This window comes from Prionailurus viverrinus, chromosome E3 (assembly GCF_022837055.1).
Source record: "Prionailurus viverrinus isolate Anna chromosome E3, UM_Priviv_1.0, whole genome shotgun sequence".
Lineage (NCBI taxonomy): Eukaryota > Metazoa > Chordata > Mammalia > Carnivora > Felidae > Prionailurus > Prionailurus viverrinus.
The window spans coordinates 15689193-15710563 of NC_062576.1; the positions used below are offsets into that span (position 1 = coordinate 15689193).

Consider the following 21371-nt stretch of genomic DNA (forward strand, 5'->3'; position numbering starts at 1 on the left):
ATGCTAACTCCAGGTAGCTACTGTCAGAATTGAACAGAACCGGGTGTTTAGTGGTCAGAACGTGAAAGGTTCTTTCTGTAACCACAGCTCCAAAACACCGTTTATACACACACAGCACTCAAATTATAAATTTGCAAATCTGCCATGACAATAAACTATTTTTTTAGAAAAAATCTTATGTTCAGATCAACCTCCAAATGAAATCCAACACCACATGAAAATCTCATTAATACACATGGATCCACCTTATTATTTCTCACAGATGCACAACAAGGTCTGTAGTGTGTGGATATATCATGCTTTTTTCAACCAGTCTCTGGCAGCTGTTTGCTGTATATACTTGTGGCATAACCTTGGGCATCTGCTGTTTTGTATTTGTGAAGATGAATCTTCAAGGCAAATTCACACAACCAGGCCTGCTGGATGATGGGCAAATGCATGTGAATCAAAAGCCCCTCCATACAGGTTACACCGTTCCGGACTCCCCTCAGCAAGGTGTGAGCACCTGTGTTCCCAGAGCCTCACCAGCTACGGATGCCGTACAGTTTTTGAACTTTTGTGATTTTGGTAGGTGAGAAATGTCATGTCAGAGTAGTTTTAATGTGCCTGTCTTTAATTCTGAGTGAATGTGAGCATTTTTTCATATGCTTGAAGTCTATTTGTAGCGCTTTCCCTGAGACTCGCCTATTCAGGTGTTTGGCCAATTTTTTCTATTAGGTTTTAGGTCTTTTTTCTTTTGATTTTTAAGAGCACTCTGTATAATAAAAAAATTAACCCCTTCTTTGTTATAGAAGAGGCAAATATTTCCTTTTTAATTTGTTTGAAGTTTATTTATGTTTGAGAGAGAGGAAAATAGAGCACACAAGCGAGCAGCAGAGGGGCAGGCAGAGAGAAAGAGAGAGAATCCCAAGCAGGCTCCATGCTCAGCACAGAGCCCAGTGCAGAGCTCGACCCCAGGACTGCAAGGTCATAACCTGAGCCAATATCAAAGAGTCAGACACTTAACCAATTGAGCCACCCAGGCGCCCCATACTTTCCCTTTCTATCATTTGTCTTTTGATATGCTTATAACCATGCAAATCTTTTTAAAACTCATTGGTAAATTCAGTCTTTTCTTGCTTCTAGATTTTGAATCATACAGAAAACTCTTCTCTAAGTTATAAAATAATGCATCTGGTTCTATTACTTATAAATTTTTTTCAACAAGTTCTCTAACCCAATTGGAGTCTATGGTGACCTATGAGATGCACAGAGCCAAGTTTAAATGTTCACAGGTAGCTATCTGCTTGTCGTGCCATACCCCTGCCAGGGAAAAGAGATGCCACATTTATTATATATGAAATCCCCATATAATCCTGGATCTACTCCTGCTATTTTATTCTGCTGCATCAATCTGTCTTAACAGGAGCCAAAACACAGCTTTAATTACAGATGCCTTGTAGTAAGTGTTAATATCTGGTAGGGCCAGTCTTTCTCATTACTACACCAAGGAGTTCCTAACTATTCTTGCATGTTTATTTTTCCACATGAATCAACCAGGCTAGCTCTAGGGGAAAAAAAGTTATTGAAACTTTTAATGGGATTTCATCAAATTTACGTATTAATTTAAAGAGAAGTGACATCTTTAGAACAGTGAGTGAGTCACCACATCTAAAAACAAGAGATGTCTCTGCTCAGGAATTTTTTCAGTTTCCATCACACAGATTTAGGACATTTCTTTCTAAATTTATTTTTATGTACTTCTTTATCTTTTATATAGCTGTTATAAATGAGGTCTTCTCTTCCACTACGGCTTCTAACTGGTTATTGTTTGGAAAGACAAAGGCTATTTGGCTTTTTACCTTATTATATCCTGCTACCTTACTGATTTCTTTCATTTGAGTTTGTGTCAATTTTATCATTGATTTTCTTGGATTTTTCCGTAGTTTTACTTCTTTTGTTTCTAAAACTTAGGCACTGGGCACATTCCCAGTGTAGGATATTCTCATTTCCCAAAACTGACACATGAATGGAGTCTATACACTCTTATGCTATTGTGTATACTACTCCCATTTCACATCATTGGAATCTGCGTAGACTCCTACTACACCGCACATTCTCACATTCATCTTCTCTGCGGCAATGACAACCCAGACTAATGTTTCCTAGATTCCTAGGGCCTCCACCTACACCGATCTCAACACCTCCAGACCAAGGTGCTGTCCGTAGGCTCAACAGCCCTCACTCTACGTGAGGCGGAAGCACTTGAAGAAAGTTCCACTTGGGGGGTGCCTGGGTGGCTCAGTCGGTTAAGTGTCTGACTTCGGCCCAGTTCGTGATCTCACGGTTCGCAAGTTCGAGCCCCACGTCAGGCTCTGTGCTGACAGCTCAGAGACTGGAGCCTGCTTCGGATTCTGTGTCTCTCTGCCTCTCTCTCTCTCAAAAATAAATAAATATTTAAAAAAAGAGAGAGAGAGAGAGTTCTACTTGGAATCTCAGCACGAGTCCATCTTCATGCTGTTCACCCTGTCTCCTCAGTCACAACATTGAAGTCCCTCTAACCATCCACCCTTCCCTCAATTCCTGCCCTAAAATCTGCCTATCCTACTACAAGCTCATTTTCACAGGGCTTAGAGGGAAGATTTTCACAAAGTTCATTAAAAATGGCAAAGAAGTAGAAAACTCTCAAGATAAGAGGCAAATGTTAGATGTCAGCTAACAGCGGGATCCAGGTGCACTCTTTCCCAAAGTTACGGTACCTTTTCTTTCTTCACACAATTCATAATTTTGCCAAGGTCCTCGACATCAACGACAGAATTTAGATTCTGGTGGTCCTCAGTACCAGACTCTTCCTCACTGGTGCTCTCAAAGGGCTCTTCCTCCTGGAACATCAATGTTTCAGAAATATATTGTTCAAAGTAGCGAGCCTCCAAGATTGTGAGTTCATGGGACAGATCTGAGATATTTTAGGCTACAGGTTCAGCAAGTATGGCCCACAAGCCAAATGCAGCCAGCCTCAGGCCAAATCTAAAGGCAGCCATCACTTACACGTTATCTATAGCTATGTTCTTAATACAATGACCGGACTGACAGTTGCAACAGAAACCATGTGGCCCACAAACATGTAAATATGTATTAGCTGGCCCTTCACAGAAAAGTTTCCTGACCTCTCTTTTAGACAGAACCGACCAGGCTTAGTGAAGAACTAAAGGCAGGAATGAGGAAAAGGAAGGAATTAAGCATGACTCTTAAGTTTCTTTTTTAAGTAATTGAGACGGTGGTGCTGTTTACTGAGATGAGAAAGATTTGGGGAGAAATAGACCAGAAGAGTGGAAATGAAAAGCTCCATTTTGAATTTGTAAAGTATGAGATGCCTCAGACCTCCAAGCAGAGATTTCAAAGAGGATGCACATAAGAGAACAAAATTTCAGGCAGACCACAGGGACAAAAATATAAACTTAGGAATAACTAGCATTCAGACAGTACTTAACTGCCATGAAACTGGGTAAGATCATCCAGGAAGAAAGTATCAACAAAGAAAAGAACCTCACACCAAGCCCTGAATCGTTCCAACACGCAGAGGTTAGGTAAGGGAAGAAGATCCCAGGGGAAAAAGGAAGAAAACCACGAGAATGGTATTGTGAAAGTCAAAAGAAGAGTGATTTTAAGAAGGAATCGCGGTATCAAACCCTACGAAGAGGCCAAGCAAAATGAAGGCAGAGAAATACCCACGGGGCTTGACAACATGATGTCCTCGGACCTAGAAAGGAGCAGCCACCGTGGGGCAGAGCGCCAAAGTGGAGTGGGCGAGCGTGAACTGGGACTTCTGCTCCCAGCTGCAGAGTGTGAAAGACACTGAACACCCTTCCTGTGGAAAATAACCAACACTGAGTAACAGAATATTTTAGTAGCACAATTTCAAGTGTATCACTGAGTCGACAAACATACGAGGAATTAAAAGTGGACAAGCATCAACTGAAAAGGGAATCCTAGGAGGTAAGCAAGTGATGGAGTGGAGGGTATCTGCTGAACTCCGGAGAACCTATTCTGACAGCTGGACAGGACCAGGGAAGAGGAAAGTTGAGGAAATAATACTAGGAGGAGAGTCTAACACAGAAGACCAAAGTCAAAGCTGGGACCCCACAAGGCTACATCTCTCATGTACATGTAAACTAGAAATAAACATTCCATGCAAGAGGAGAAAGCAGAAAACACAGGCAGAGAGTTTTGGGGAAGGAGGAGGGGGGAGGCAAGAGCTAAGAATAGATACAGGGATTTTATTTTAAAAATTCTAAAGTTTCTGGGACGGGTAAAGAAGAATTTTGGGGCACCTGGGTGGCTCAGTCGGTTAAGCGTCTGACTTCAGCTCAGGTCACGATCTCACGGTCCGTGAGTTCGAGGCCCACGTCGGGCTCTGGGCTGATGGCTCAGAGCCTGGAGCCTGCTTCCGATTCTGTGTCTCCCTCTCTCTCTGCCCCTCCCCCATTCATGCTCTGTCTCTCTCTGTCTCAAAAATAAATAAACGTTAACAAAAAAAAAAATTAAAGAAAAAAAAGGAGAATTTTATAATAAAAACGCAGAACCAAATTAAACCAAAATTCCCAAAAACAATACTCTAACTAGAAGACAACAGATCACTGTGTTCAATTTGGGGGCAGGGCGGGGGGGAATGACTCCCAGCTAGAACTCTATACTCAGTGAAGCATCAATCAACTATGAAGGCAAAATAAAGACATGTAGATATAAACATTCTGAAAATCTACTTCCGAAACAACCTTTCTCAGAGAACTACTAGAGAACGTGCTCCAAAAACAAGAGTTAACTAAGAAATTAGAAGATAAAGGAGATACCAGAATCAGGAAATCCAACCCGTAAACCAGTGACAGGAAGGCTGTGCATCACAGCAGACAGAAGACACAGGACTCCACCCACACCAAGGTTGGGACTGCAGCCACGCCAAAGTGGAGGAATAAGGACTCGTGAGAAGCCTCCAAGAAATCAACAAAAACTACAGAACACTAAGAAATAATTTTCAGTTCCAATAGAACTTTAGAATGAATCAGTGATAATTATAGAGAAATCAAAACTGATGTAGCCATTACCTAAGGGAAATTAATGTGTAAGAGCGAAAATGTGGGGCACCTGGGTGGGTCAGTAGTCCGTTAAGCCTCTGACGACGGCTCAGGTCATGATCTCATGGCTCATGAGTTCGAGCCCCACGTCAGACTCTGTGCTGACAGCTCAGAGCTTGGAGCCTGCTTTGGATTCTGTGTCTCCCTCTCTCTCTGCCCCTCCCCTGCTCACACTCTGACTCCCTCTGACTCTCTCTGACGCTCTCTCTCTCTCAGAAAAAAATGTTAAAAAGTTTTTTTTTAAAGAATGAAAATATAATAACATAATATACAGCAGAAATGTGAGCACATATAGAGTCACAATAATGAAGCAACAGTCTAGCCAGAAAATGCTACAACTGCACAAGAAAATGAGAGGAAAAGTGACACCGCGCGCGTGCGTGTGTGTGTGTGTGTGTGTGTGTCCATGAGAGGGAGAGAGATTGTGAAATGTTTTAAAAATCAAGAAATAGCAAGAAGAGCCTATTATTTAGGAATGTAGAGATAAAATGTCTGATGAAACAGCAAGAATTAAAAGTGACAACCCTGGGAAAATAAGAATTAGACAGAATAAGGGAAGAAAGGATAGTTTTTAATTAAAAGCCTAGAAGTACTATTTGAAGTCTTAAATGTACAAGTGTTACTTTTGATTAAAAAATTTTTTTTACTTAAATCTGTTTACATGTTAAAAACCGAGAGTGACATCAGCAAAATAGCAGAATAGACAACTCCAAGGGCCTGTTCTCCCACAGAAACACCTAAAAACTAAGCAAAAACCAATAGACTCAACTCTAATTCCCAGAGTTCTGACAAAGGCTTACAAGACCCAAGTAAACACTGAATCAGGAAAAAGGAAACCCAAAAATGACATTCAAGGAAATCTGTCACAACACTAGCTGAATACAAAGTAAAGAAACCATGTACAATAGGCAGTCTTTAAAAAGATAGTTTTTTAAGTCAATAAACAAACAATTATAACCCATAGCAAACTACAAAAATAAACCCTGAGGGGGGAAAGAATCTGGTTTCCAGGGTTAATACCTCATAATATTCAAAACTCGCAATTTTCAACACAATATTATGAAGCATGCAAAGAAATAAAAAAGCCTGGCCTACCTGCAGAAGAAATCAACCAAAACCATCCCTGACACTGGACTTCACTAAATAAAGGATTTTAAGCCGATGGTCTTAAATATGCTCCAAGAGCTGAAGGAAACTAGGAGAACGATGTCGAAATACAGAATATCGACACAAAGACAGAAATTATAAAAAGGAAACAAAGAAATTCTTGATCTGAAAAACATAAGAACCAAACTAAAATCTCCTTACAGGGTTTCAGTAGCAGACTTGAGCCGACAGAAGAACCACCAAACACGGACACAGATCAGTTAGAAACTGGCCAGTCTGAAAAATGAACAAGCGTACCAACACATACAAAAGTGGTTGCACAGGACTCTGTCCTAAATACCACTGGATTGTATCCTTTACAATGGTTAATGATATGTTATGTGAATTTTACCTCAATTTGTTTAAACAGTGTAAAAAAATATTAAAAGACCAACTGGTGGGAAGGGAAGCAAACATAAGCAAAAAGAATGGCTATAAAAGAGAATAGGGGCGCCTGGGTGGCTCAGTTGGTTGAGCGTCTGACTTCGGCTCAGGTCATGATCTCGCAGTTGACGAGTTCGAGCCCCACATTGGACTCTGTGCTGACAGCTCAGAGCCTGGAACCTGCTTCAGATTATGTGCCTCCCTCTCTCTCTGCTCCTCCCCTGCTCATGCTCTGTCTCTCTCTGTCTCAAAAATAAATAAACATTAAAAAAAAAAAACTTAAAAAAAAAAGAACAGAAAAACAAAACAGCAGCTGAAACACACAAAACAGAAACATTTGTTTTATATTTGCTTTTCCTGTTTGTTTGAACACAGGTGATTCCAGGGCACGTTCATAAACTTACGGGAACAATCTGGCAGAATGGAAGAGACTAACGATACAGGAGAGAGACGCAATAAACAAAGGGACAAAGTCCTTGATTCCAGCGCATGCACAGAACGGCTCTCGCAGGACTCAGACCCTTGGTCTCCTGCCACAGAAGAGATGGGGAAGATGTGTGGATGGGGTTGGGGGCTACAAGAGATCTCTGATGGCCTCCTACAAGAGCTGGAGGAAGGGGCAGAGAGAAGTCTTTTTTAGGTTTATTTATTTATTTTTGAGAGAGAGAGAGAGCACGCACAGTACACACCAGTAGGGAAGGGGCAGAGAGAGACAGGGAGAGAGAATTGGGTTTTTTTTTAAGTTTATTTATTCACTTTGAGAGAGAGAGAGAGAGAGAGAGAGAGAGAGAGAGAATGAATGAACAGGAGAGGAGCAGAGAGAGGAACAGAGAATCCCAAGCAGGCTCCATACTGCCAGCCTGGAGCCCACTGTGGGGCTGGAACTCACGAATTGTGAGATGATGACATGAGCCGTAATCAGACGCTTAACCCACTGAGCCACCCAGGCACCCCATGAGAGACAGAATCTTAAGCAGGCTCCACACTGTCAGCACAGAGCCAGGTGTGGGGCTCGAACCCACAAACCGTGAGATCATGACCTGAGCCAAAATCAAGAGTGAGACGCTCACCCAACTGAGCCACCCAGGCGCCCCCAGGCATGGAGAGTATTAATCAGTCAGCTTGGAGAGTGAGAAAGGGAACTCACACAAGAACGCTGGAGACTGCTGGGCAGGTCTGAGTCCATACATAGGCCTGTGGTCGTGAATCCAGGGTCAAAGAGCAAGCAGCAGGCAAAGGGGAAGGCAGGTGGGAGGTTTCGACCTGGCTTGGGGTTTGGCCATTTGGGTGAGAAAAGGGAGTGGAAGGCAAGGCAACTGAAGACGTTTATAAGAGAATGAGCATAAAACCTAACCTGGATAAGGCAGAAGTGAAGAAAGCAGTTTTCACTCCCCAATGAAAAAGGCATGGGATCAAAAGAATTGTAAATAAAGTAGGACACCTGAGGCAGGTCAGAGTTCAGATCACAAGAACATGAAATTTCAGAGATGACCATGGAAGAGGCCTAGGTGAGTGAAGAACATGCCTGCTGGGGGTATGAAAGCCAGGCAACTGGCAGGTCGGGCGGCTGGATCAATCACCTCCATGGATGGCTTTGCCCCAAAGGGTAATGACAGGAACAAGGGTGGAGAGAAAGTGAGTCAGAATGTAAAGTGGTTCCTGAATGACACAAGTGACCCAGTGCCAAAGAACAGAGAGACAGCCATGAAACAGCCTGGTGACATGAGCTTCCAAGGAACTAGGTACCTGAACCAGGAGCCAAGAGACTTGTTTAGAATGTGAGGGACAGAGGATAGGAATCTAGGATGGGACAGCCTTCCAGTATGAGTGACTAAAGGAATCGTTCAGTAAGACAGGTCAGCAGGAGGACGTGGTTAGGGGACACGAGGACAGGAGCTCAGCTAACTTCAGGCCTCTGGCTGTGTAACTATTAACTATTAACTACCTGCTGGCCGCGTAACTATTAAATAGGAGAGGTGGGAAGGCACACAGCACAAACTGGCTTCACTCTTAAGGCCGCTCTCTCTCTAAAACGCCACCGCGTGAGTCTCAGAGCTTCCCTCTAACTAGAAGCCAGAGAAGGCGCTTCTCCGGGCAGAGGTGAGGTTCAGCACCTCCAAACACCAGGGGAAAGCAGCGAGACAGGGACACAGAGGCTCCGTACCGCAGATGATTCACACTGGCCTTTCTTGCAGGTGCCGCCACAGGGTTTTCTCTCTCCTTTCCGAAGTGCCTGTAGCCGGGAGATGAACCTGGTCTTCCAAACTCTGAAGTCGGCTTCAATGCTGCCATGTTTGCTTTTAACCACGTCACAGTCACCCTCCCCTCTAGCCACCACACGGTGAGCACCAAGCATCCAGAGCCACTTATCGACATTCTTGCCAACCTGCAAGAAGACAGATAATCCTCGGCATCACAGGCTTGTAGACTGCTCTGCAAAAGGTCCATGATCCTCGGAGACCCCTGTCACTGGCTGCTGCTGGGAAAAGGGAGCTTAGCCGAAGGGCAGCAGGCCCTCCAGCCCCAGCCGCAACCTGAAACGCTACACTGGTTACATTCTGACAAGATTCTGCAAGAGACTTTATTTTATTGTTATTTTTTCAGTGTCTTGGGGCACCCGGGTGGCTCGGTCGGCTAAGCGTCTGACTTCGGCTCAGGTCATGATCTCATAGTGTGTGGGTTCGAGCCCCACGTGGGGCTCTGTGCTCACAGCTCAGAGCCTGGAGCCTGCTTCAGATTCTGTCTCCCTCTCTCTCTCTCTGCCCCTCCCCTGTTCATGTTCTGCTTCTCTCTCAAAAATAAATAAACATTAAAAAAAAATTTAGAGTGCAAGTGGGGGAGGGACAAATAGTAGGGGTACAGAGGATCCGAAGCGGGCTCCACACTGACAGCAGTGAGCCCGATGCGGAGCTCGAACTCATGAGCTGCCAAGATTACCCTAAGCTGAAGTCAGACGCTCGACTGACTGAGCCACCCAGGCACCTTGCAAAAGACTTTTTTTAAACAAAGGGACAGACAAACCCTTTTATTAAGGTTAAGATTACTACCTAAAAAAAGACTCTGAAAACTCCTATTCTAAGTCATGGTCAGAATAAAATAACTCATTAGCAAAATGAGATTCAAAATGTAGCAAAGCCCACTTTAATAAGAAAGTGCAGCCCGTTTGGCACGACTCACGGCTTTATAAATTCAGAACTTGAACGTACTGCAGTAAGAAGCAGTTAGGCTGAGGTACAGGGATTGCCAAGATGCATGGTTAAGAGCTCACAAACTTAAGGGGCGCCTGGGTTGGTTAACCATCCTACTTTTGATTTCAGCTCCACTCGGGATCTCACAGCTGTGTGGAGCTCCGCACTGACAGCAAGGAGCCTGCCTGGGATTCTCTCCCTCTCTCTCTCTCTGCCCCTCCTCTGCTCGTACTCGTGGCTCTCTCCCTCTCTCTCACAAACTAAATCATTAAAAAAAAGAGAGAGAGAGAGAGTTCAAAACTTAACAGGCTTTGTGAGTGGCAAGGCATTAAACACTTACATATCTGAATTTTACCTTTTTTTTTTCTAATTCCTTTGAAAATATAGCCAGAAATACACATCTTGATATAACAACTGAATGAAAACAAGCTCAAAAGAAGATCTCTACTTTCACCTCTACTCACATTCTACCAAAGACAGGTGAGCCTGGCTGGGCCCAATTTTGGGAAGAGGTACATATACAAAAAGTTCCAGTAACTGTTTAGAATCTCAAGGAATGGAGAGGCTCTATATTTTTATTACTTATAGAGAATAGAACGCAAAAGAAAAGGAGCCCAAGTTAATTGCATTTAGAAAAAAGATCTAGGAAAACAAAACAATGTCTTACTACATAAAAGGCAGCAAATGCTTTTCTTCTATTTCCCTTTAAAAATTAATGATTGGGGCGCCTGGGTAGCTCAGTCGGTTAAGCGTCCGACTTCAGCCTCGGTCATGATCTCACCGTTCCCAAGCTGGGGCCCAAATCCATTTCAGATTCTGTGTCTCCCCCTCTCTCTCTGCCCCTCCCTCACTCGTGCTGTCTCTATCTCTCAAAAATAAATAAGCATTAAAAAAAAATAATCATTAAAAGACAATGAGCTCAACGGTATTCAGAGTTAGCCTGAGCCATAAAGGTTGTTCAACTATAGATCAGGCAGCTGAGACAGTCCAAAGAACCACTGATCTTCCATCCACAAGGTCTTGCCTGGGGACGGCAGACTAGACTCAATGACCGTGAATCCAGGCCACTAAGACACTAGACAACAGGAGGTATAAGCATTTTATTCAACAAAATTTACTGACCGCCTACTATGCACCAACCTTGGATACATATGTGTAACAATTCCCCATTATAACAGAGTAACACAACAAGTTTATTATTAAGTACCAAAGTTTGTGGATTATTTCACACACAAATGTGTGTATGAATTTTTTTTTTTTATTAAAAGAGAATTTATCCCTACAATTCAACATACACCTACTTTGTACCTACCTTGTTGAAGTGGTTCGCATAGGCAGAATTTCCCAGGCCAAATACAGCATATCTCATACCCTTCAGGTAAGTTTTGCCAAATCGGAAATCACTGGATGCCTCCTCTAACCATTTGCAGAACCACTCTGCACTTTCAGTGGGTAGACCATCAGTATACGTAGCAACCACGAAGGCACAAACGTTTTTACTAGTAACCTAACCAAGAAAGTAATTATTTCAGAAGAATATTCACAATATAACTTATCAGTGAAGAAAATCCCTTTTTAAAATGCTGACATCCACATTAATACTAATCTCTAAGGGCACAGGGTGCTTTCAAAATGTTACTCACTTTCAAAAGTGGAAGAAAACAGAGCAAGAACACTTTGCACGGGGAGAAAACCCAGACCTTTGCCCCTGCCAATACACCCCTGGTGCCCTTAACTATATATTCCATTCCAGTCCTCAGACTGTCAGCTCCTGTCATCTCCAACTGCCCTACTGGAAACAAAATCCAAATCAGTCGGGAAGAAAAACAGAAAGATCTCATTAAAACTATCTGAAAAATTAACATAATAAACTTTTTAAATGTAAGGTAACTTAACACGTGGCACTATCATCTACACGGGGAAACAAAATACGCCTTCAGTCCTGCTAGCCATGGTATTCCAATCTGCTTGAATGATCCTCAAAAATTCCAAGTCATGGGGCGCCTGGGGGCTCAATCAGTTAAGTGGCCAACTCTTGATATCGGCCTAGGTCAAGATCTCACGGTCATGAGATCAAATGTGGAGTGTGCTTGGGATCCTCTCTCCCTTTTCTCTGCCCCTCCTTCATTCACATCCTTTCTCTCTAAATAAATAAAGAAACAAACCTTTAAAAAAATGTTGTTTTTACATTCCAAGTCATGAGATAAGTTATAAGCAATCCTTTATTAATAATTAAATCCCAATAAAATATTTTGATGGTAAAAAAAATTATTAAATCTCAAAGTTTGCTAATAATTTTTCACAAGTAATTCTGAGCAGATTCAAGGTCACTCATTTGCACCCCACCACTTTCTTATGGGAGAAAGAAATGGACAGTTACAGCTAGGAGGCTATCGACTAAGAAGGGGCTGGCAAACTATGTCCCATAGGCCCAGTCCAGCTCACTGCCTGTTTTTTTTTAAAAACAAAGTGTTAGTAGAACACAGCACACTCATTCATTTACATCGCCTATGGTTGTTTTGTGCCTCAAAGGCAGAACTGTGTGCACAGCGCCCAAATCAGATGATATTTACTATCTGGCCCCTTACAGAAGTAGTTCATTAACCCCTGCTCTACGTGCTTCTCCAACTTTAGCTGCTTCAGAATCACCTGAAGCAACTGTAAAAATACAGTTCCCCATCCAGACTTTGATTCAGCGGGGCCGGCCTGCATTTCCAACAAGTTCCCAGGAGATGCTGAGAATGCTGGTTCGAGGACCATGCCTTGAGAATCAGTGCTGTAAGGCAAACTTCTCTGAGTGTAACTAGACGAGAGCAAGGGGCATTTCTCAGGTGAAGAAATGAAACCCACACAGATAATTAAGTAATGCACGGAGGTCACGCAGGTAGTGAGAGACTTCTGTAAGTCCCAAACCCATCCTTTCTGCTACCCAAGTGGCTCCTGACCTCTCAGCAATCTCACGTGTGGTTCACGTGCTCTGCACACTGCCATCAATCACAATCTCCCCTGGATTATGAGGTTGGTTCAGGAGGGAGGAGGGAACTTCAAGCCACCAAGCTTCCCCACCCTTACCCCCACCCCAGGAGAGACCACATGCCAGAGGGACGGGTCCCACACCATATATTCAACACCTCTAACTGACCCTGCAAACTCAGCCAACTGAAATGCCTTAGCATGAAAACGAAATTTGTTCTGAAGATTCTGTTTATCCCACAACACAGGAGGTCAGTTACATTTGAGAGTTTGGACTGAATAAAAACTTAACACAATTACCAACCTCTTCTACTAGATGATCATCTGGATCGTATTCTTGGAGATTAATAACTGCCACAGGCAGACCTAGGGAGGTAACTGCTTCAGCAAGACTTGCTGCAAATCCCTAATGGGGAAAAAAAAAAAAAAATCACAAAAACTCTTCGATGAGCTAAATAAGCAAAGTACAGTCTTAATTTACCTCTGCCAGCAAGGGAATAGGCGTTTATCATGAAAAACTTGTTGCAGTCACTGACATTTATCATCATAAACCCAAACGCTATTCTCACTTCTACCATTTTCCCAAGCATCTTTATGGAGATCAATCATTCAACTGTGCTGTTCTCACTCTGTAAGTACATATACGGGACTAAATCTAAATTGGCTTTTGACATTCCAGCTGCTTTGCCCCACTAGAATAAACATAGAGGAGGTAAGAAATCCTGAAGAGGGAAGAGAATGTGGGATGTAAGAAATCTGACATGTTTCTGGAAGATAAAAAGCAAACAGAAGCAGGTTGACACGGAGGAGAAAGCCCTAGGGGACAGTCCATGTTCCTGACAGAACCCCAGAGGGGTTCTGGGCTCAGAGTCAGCCACTACACCAAAGCTGGGGGTGACCCTGGGCAGAGAAGAGCCCATCAGTAGACAATCTGTATATGGAACAAGTGCACACAGAGCCTGGGCAACATCCACCCTTTACCCCCCAGACAAAACACGTGCTAGCTCTTCTCCAAACAAAATGAACCCAACGTTTGGGGAAAGCTCAAACCTCTAGCCAGGTGTCGGCACTCTGGAAAATGCCTTCCTATTTTTTGCTAAGTAGTCTAAGCTCCCAGGATTAAAGCCAAGCCTACCAAGCATCTATTAATTTACTGGGCATCTACTATGCCAGTCTCAGTTCTGGGAAATATTACACAACAGTGAACAAGACACACGTGGTCCCTGCCTTCAGGGAGCTTGCTTTCTAATGGACAGATACACAGCAAAGAAATGAGAAAACACATAGTTAATCAGAGGATGACCAGTGCTATGGAAGTAAATAAATCGGGGTAAAGGGTAAGAATACAGTATTACAGGTATGACGATAGTTGTCATTATACAGGGAGTGTCAGAACAGGTACATAAGATAAAAATATGCATACACATATTCAGTCTTTGCCCCTAGTTCCAGGCACAAAGGTCCTAAAACCCTTGGAACTTACTGACTTCGGTATCCTAATGAAGTAACTTATGGGGAGGCAGGCCCCAAGTAGCTACAGGAGGGAGGCTGGTCGTCACAAAACCAACAACATGATTAGAGATTTAGAACTTTCAGTACCATCGTTCCCAGTGAGTTCAATCATCAATGGCCAATGATTTGAAATGTCCATTAATACCTCTAACGGACAGGTTTCAGGGAGTTTCTGGGTTGGTGGACACATTGTTACCCTGAGAAGGTGGTGCACAGAGAAGGTCCAGAAGCTCTGAGCCATTCCTCTCCACCATACCTTGCCCTAGGCATGTCTGCCATTTGTCTGTGTCTGTCTTGTGTCCTTTACAAGAAACCAGTAAATGTAGCCAGTCAGGCAATTCCTGAGTTCTGTGAATCGTTCCAGGAAATTATCGAACCTAAGGAGGACCGTGGGATCGAACTTACAGCTGTTCCAGTCACAAGCACAGGTGGCTCCTGGGACTAGTGGCCCCTGGCATCTGAAGTGGAGACAAGTCTTGTAGACTGGGCCCTTATACCTGTGGAATCTGACAAAAACTCTGGGTAGCTGGTATCAGAACTGGAGAAGTGGTCTCAAAGACAAAGATTTGAGCCAAACCTGAAGGAAATGAGAGGGCAAGCCATACGGCTACCCCAAACAGAGGTAACGTGGAAGTGAAAAGGCCCAAAGGAGGGGGCAGGCTTGGCAAAGAGGTTGACAACACTGGGGGGGATTGGGGGGGACCAAGCAAATGAGGTAAAGGAGATAATGGAAAACCAGACATGAGGGCTTCCTGGTCACTGTGAGGGCTTTGGCATTTACTCTAAGTGAATGAGGAGGTCACTGCTGGGAATGCAGTTCCACTTAAGTTTTCAGAGTCCCTCTGGCTGCGGAGCTGAGAGGGCCCTGAAGCCGAGGGAGGGGCCGAGCGGCACTGAATGAAGGGGACGTGACTGCAGTGATCCAGACAAAATCTGAGGGTGCCCCGAACCACAGTGCTGAGAAGTGACTGGCACCTGGATCCATTGTGGAAGTAGAACAAACAGCATTTGCTGACAAATTGCACGGGGGGAGGGGAGTAGGAAAAAGAGAGAAGCCAAAGGTTTTCTTTGAGCTAGGCAACTGGAAAGATGAAGTTGGTAAAGAGTGTAAGTGAAAAAGGTCTGGACAAAAAACTCGGGAGTTCAGTTTGAGCACCTGAATTCTGAGATGCCTACTAGACATCACATAAAGATCTAAGATAGGTAACTGGACATGGGAGTCTGGAGTTGAGGAGAACAGTTCACATGAAAACCATAAATTCAGAGGCCCTCAGCGCATACAAACGAAGGCCGGCAGGTCAAATCCAGCCCTCCGTTTGGTTCTACAGGTGCAAGTTACAGGGATACAGTCATGTCACTTAATTTACGTATTGTCTGTGGCTGCATCCACGCCAAGGCAGCAGAGCTGAGCAGCTGCAACAAAAACTGTTTGGCCCACAAAAACTAAAAGCCTAAAAACCTACACATACATAGTGTAAAAAATAAAATGGCTTGCCCTTTACAGAAAAAGTCTGCCAAATTGTATCTAGAGGCAAGAACATAGTCTAGATAATAAGATCCCTTAGAGAGCACAGTGAGTGCAAATAGAGACAGGGTCTCAAGGACAGAGCCTTAGGACACTCCTACCTTTAGAGGTCAAGCAGAGGAGAAATTAGCAGATGATAAGTAAGGAAGACTAGCCCTGGCCAAGCAGGAGGATGACCTAGAGAAGAATGCCAAGTAAGATGAAAGGTGAGAACTAATTAGCAATATGGAAAGCACCGGGAACACGTCAGGGCATAGAAGCCTGACAAGAGTGGTCCAAGAAAAACAGGAGTAGGGAAATTGGAGATTTAGAGATAGTGGCAGATATTTTCAAGGCGCTTTACTCTTAAAAAAAAAAATCTGAGATGGCAGTTAGAGGGAGATATGGGGCCAATAGGTCACATGGTATGTTCTGACCCACCCTGCACAGAGCGTCCGGTGAAAAATTTATAATTAAAGAACACACATCTGTTCACACAAGAACAGAGAAAACCCACACCAGCTAGCCCATCATTCTGTCTAAAAATGAACAGAAAACCATGGTTCACCAGGAATTTGATGAGAACAAGCAGAAGGAAAGAAAAATGGCAAGGTCAGAAAGTGTCCGACCTTGGCTCAGGTCCTAATCTCACAGTTCTTGAGTTTGTGCCCCACATCACACTCTCTGCTGTCAGCATGGAGCTTTCTTGGGCTCCTCTGTCCCCCTCTCTCTGCCCCTTCCCCACTCACTCATGTGCACGAGCTCTCTCTCAAAAATAAATAAACACGTTTTAAAAACGAACAAAATTGGGGAGAGGGGTAGAAAAAAAAAACGAACAAAATGGTGTTTTTGCAACTAAAAACGTAAGAACCAAAATAAAACATTCAAAAAGGTTTGGAATTGAAATCCCACAACCCCAAGTGGAAAGAAAAAGAGTTACAAAAGAGAAAAGATTTAAGACAAAGAAGCCATCCAAAAGCTCTAACATCCAGCCAACACAAATGACAGAAAGAAAAAAAACAGTTTAAAAAAAATTTTTTTTAATAAAATAAAAATGGGAAGCCTAGGTGGCTCAGTCAGTTAAGCGACCAACTTCGGCTCAGGTCATGATTTCATGGTTTGTGAGTTCGAGCCTCGCATCTGGCTCTATGCTGACAGCTCAGAGCCTGGAGCCTGCTTCAGATCCTGTGTCTCCCTCTCTCTCTGCCCCTCTGCTGTTCACACTCTATCTCCGTCTCTCTCACTCTCTCTCTCAAAAATGAACATTAAAAAAAATTTTTTTTACTAAAAAAAAAAAGAAAAAAAAACAGAAAATGGAAGGGAAAAAATATGCCCAAAAACATTAGCAGAAATGCTCACAAATCTTCAAAAGAGCCCAAGTGTCCAGCACAACAGCTGAAAAAAGATCCAACCTAGACACCATCTCAAAAAAGTTCCAAACCTCAAGGACAAAGACATGACTCTAAAAGCTTCCGGAAACATAAAAATCAAGCCATCTACAAAGGAATGAGGAGACTAGCTTTTTCATCCACAACACTGACCGGGGTAAGACAATGAAGTGATGCCTTCAAAGCTGTAAGGAAAAACTAATCTACACCCAGCAAATATGAAGCCATTAAATGTGAAAGCAGAATAAATTCAGATGGCATAGCTTTTAGGAGGGTCCTCTAACCCGTATCAACAATGAGATGGCCAACGACATTAAGCCAAGAGGCCAACAACTGATATTTGAGGAAAGTCTGTGTTAACTAATACAAGAAGTCAATAACTTTTATCCAACATTGATCAATCTAGAAACACAGCATAAAGAAACAGCCATCAGAGGAATCAAAAAGAAGAAATAGTTAAAAAGAGATTCACTAGAAAGTACTTTTCAGTATGAACCCTCCACACACCTGGATTTGTTACAGTCTTCAAGTGTCAATTTGATCTTTTAAAAAAATTAAAAACACACATAAAAAGAGGCTTTGAGATCTTTTATGAGTAACAGAAAAGGCCTTTGTTTTGGCTGCTCAGATGCCTTTTTTACATTTCTTCTGGTTCCCCACCTCTGTTGCTTAAGGCTGAACCCTTAATGTTAAGTGACCTTCAACTATGATGTGGCACAAAGCCGGCACTGGAGTTCTGAAAAGCGAAGAAATATTATTCTACAAAACATCCACAAGAGGGCAGTACGACCCTCTTTAGTACCCCACAAAAATCAGTTGACACTGACTTTTTAACTTCATTTTCACCTTCGCCTTAGAATCTTTTCCTAAAAAGCACTAAAGAGCTGTGACCTTCACAACAAAGAAGCCGACAGCAAATACATGCGCAGCACATATCTACTTTAAGCAGTATTCGATGTCTACTGTTAACACTTTTAACACTATTAAATCAAAACACATTTTATTAAGTAGATGTGTGACGTCGTGAAAGTCAGGGCCCCATCCCATACTGGACGCTACTGCTGACATGCTCTTTTCACTATCCCCTACTTCTGCACCCGCCATCCGTAATAGGCTTAGAACTCTCCATTCTGCTGAGGCAGAAGCAAGCTTCAGCACAAAACCCCTCAGGACAGTGACCATCAGACTGGAATTGGGCTGGAATTGGGCACAAGGCTGGAATTGGGCACAAGGGTTAAAAACTCACACAATGCCCCGGGAAGGAAAAAGGTATGCTGGGGAAGGGAAAAAAGAAGATTTAAAAGAAAAAAAAAAAAAAATTAGAAGACCGATTCAGTTCACTGTGAATGGATACCTTTAAGCGATCTTCTAAAAGATCAAGAAACCCAGAGAAAAATATCATATGAAGTTCTCACCTTCGCTGTTCCAGTCTGGGAACCATAGAAAATCTTCACTCCAGACACTAAGATGTCCTTCTTTTGAAGAGAGATATAACCATTTGTCATCAAATCCCGAGTTGCTTTTGGAACAGATTTATCCTTTGAGTTCTTGCCCTTGAAGATAAACAACTACACAAAATCCATCAAGTTTGAGTCTTTTCCTAACTTCAGTAGTGATGACAGCACAGACAATAACCGATTTTACTATTCTCTTAATCTTTCTGGTGTACTCCTCAAATATTAACCCCTTGATATAATTAGGTCCTTTAAAGGCTGGACCTACGATCCTTAAGGCTATAAAGATTCCCAATTCCTCCAGGACAGAACTAACTATACGTACATTCATCCATAATGTGCTTTATCGAAATAAGACTAGGAACTTACTTTCCAATCCTTAATTAGTGGTAAGAAAACAGAAGACTACTACTCTTTAAAAGTGCTAAATAGATTTTTCTTATGAAGGCTTAATTTTTCATTATGAACTCTTCCTGTATCTCAAGAGTAAAACATCCACAGCCCATCAAAGAAAACATAAATAACTTATTTCATAATAAATGTGTCTCTAAAAACTGAGAATAAAATTTTTAGGCATAAAAAAAAAAAAACCTGTGTAAAGACCAAACATAAAAGTGACTGAAAAGTTCCTTTTAGCTTTTCTGAAAACCTTAGAAAATCTGCACTCTAAATTCTCTATAAATCTAATGCCTTAATTCTCTCCTATAAAAACCAACTCCACTTACCTGCTTCCTGATGACAATCTGGAAACAAATCCAAAGGCTAATGCCAAAGGCAAAGCCCAAATATATGTAAAGCCTGTTTATCCATAATGATATTAAAGGTGAAGAGAAGTCCCATGTATCCAAAGAAGGATCTAAATTTAAAAAATACATACATGTAATTTTACATAAAGTTACATATACAAAGCTGCCCATCCTTACTTTAAGAATAAAAAATAAAATAGGGGCGCCTGGGTAGCTCAGTTAAGCATCTGACTTCAGCTCAGGTCATGACCTCATACTCCATGAGTTCGAGCCCCACATCTGGCTCTAAGCTGTCACAAGCCCAGCAATGGGCTCTGTGCTGAATAGCTAAGAACCTGGAGAGCCTGCTTTGGATTTTGTGTCTCCCTCTCTCTCTGCTCCTCCCCTGCTCATGCTGTCTCTCTCTGTCTCTGTCTCTCTCTCAAAAATAAACATTAAAAAATAAAATAAAACCAACCTTCATATTCAACAACCCGGCTAAGAATTCTAAAAAAATCAACTCTAATAAAAATAATATACAACTGCATGTGGTCATGTGATAAAATTACCGTAACGATGCTAACTCAGAAAAACACAAAATTGTACCTCATTTGGGTATAGCACTTGGAAGCAAGAGAAGTGAACAAAGTCAAAACACTTTACGTGGAATTAACTCTGCTGTGTTTTGAGTACTCCATAAGAAAAGCTTTAAAAAATACTATTCTCTTTGCTCTAGTTTTACTTTAAAGACCCACTGTTACTTGCAATGGATCTCACACCCCGTTTTTTGGAAAGACGTATGAATGGACCTGGCCTCAAATGTTGAACTGGAGGCAATTTCAAAAGGCGAAGCCTAAATTCTGGGGTTTACAGGTGCTGGTCCACCGTGGAAAAAACAAACATGGGCTTTGCCGTTGCTGCTCCACCCTGGAAAAGACCAAAAGCCACCAAACACGTGGGTAAAGAAAGTGGGCAGTTCTCTATGCGTTTTACTTGAGGTCAGAAGCACAGTTCCTTCTGAACTCATCCCCTAACCTCATGAGGCAAAAGCCAGGTCAAAAGCAAGGATCAATCCTCCCTTGCTGTCAATGGCTCCTGTCCCGGGCTGACAAGTGCAACAACCTCTGAAGGACTGTCCTCGAGGACGCCACTCCGCCAGGAGAGAGTGAGAAAAACGGTTCCCTCTCTCCTTCCCCTCCACGATTTTGCCTGGCGGGGGGCTGGGGGGGGGGGGGGGGGTGACGGCTTACCCATTCTCCTCAGAGCCCAGGCTCTGCGGCCCGATAGACTAGGACTGCAGACCTGAAGAACCTGGCTCGGACACCGGGAGACGACCAGAACTATTTTGAAGCATTACCAGTATACCCGGAGCCCGGAGAGCTGGGGGCAGCCATGCCACTCGCCAGCCCGTCCGGATTGGTTCAGAGGGGGAAGGGGCGGGCCCAGAGAGAAGCCCCGCTTAGAGATCCAAGCTAGGTAGCCCGAGCGCTCCCGGCTCCTCTCGGATTGGCTCAGAGGTGCAAGGGGCGGGTCTAGAGGGAAGCAGGGTCAAAACAGGCGTGGTGGTATAGGAAAGAAACCTGGGAAAGATGGGCACATTAAAAGCGTATCATCAACCAGACGTAATCTGTGTCTCCTTTGGACCTCACTTCAAACACACCGATTGTGAAAAAGCATTATTTCGAGAAATTGGGTTATGGGCTGGCTAGTAGATGATATTAAGGAATAATGGTTAATCTTGTTGCGTTCATCTGTGAGGAGTACAGACTGTAAAGCTAAAACCTTATAATTTGCTTTAAACTACTCTGACCAAAAAGAAGAGGGAGAATGGAACATGAATGGCAAAATGTTGATAATCGTTGAAACAGGGCGATGGGTTCATGGCGGTTCATCACACTGTTTTCTCAAGTTTTTTATTTTACAATTTTTCCGTAAGAGAAGTTTGAGGGCGCGACCCCGAAACCTGCGGAACTCTGAGGGACCGAC

The 21371-nt window shown here is 43.0% G+C and overlaps 1 protein-coding gene across 2 annotated transcripts in view; it reads right to left on the reverse strand.

The window, feature by feature from the left end:
• The window catches only part of LOC125154480 (S-adenosyl-L-methionine-dependent tRNA 4-demethylwyosine synthase TYW1), a 212922-nt gene extending 192096 nt beyond the window's left edge, over positions 1 to 20826 (reverse strand). The window contains exons 1-7 of one of the 2 annotated variants that reach the window (XM_047838838.1): positions 20636 to 20826; positions 19386 to 19516; positions 18622 to 18774; positions 13107 to 13208; positions 11142 to 11336; positions 8806 to 9027; positions 2739 to 2861 (exon numbers count right to left, since the gene is read on the reverse strand). In XM_047838838.1, the coding sequence (XP_047694794.1) occupies positions 2739 to 2861; positions 8806 to 9027; positions 11142 to 11336; positions 13107 to 13208; positions 18622 to 18774; positions 19386 to 19516; positions 20636 to 20639 (930 nt within the window). In that variant the 5' untranslated portion in view covers positions 20640 to 20826. The remainder of the gene's footprint in view (positions 1 to 2738; positions 2862 to 8805; positions 9028 to 11141; positions 11337 to 13106; positions 13209 to 18621; positions 18775 to 19385; positions 19517 to 20635) is intronic. The other variant, XM_047838839.1, reaches the window with a different exon arrangement.
• Positions 20827 to 21371: the final 545 nt, after the last annotated feature.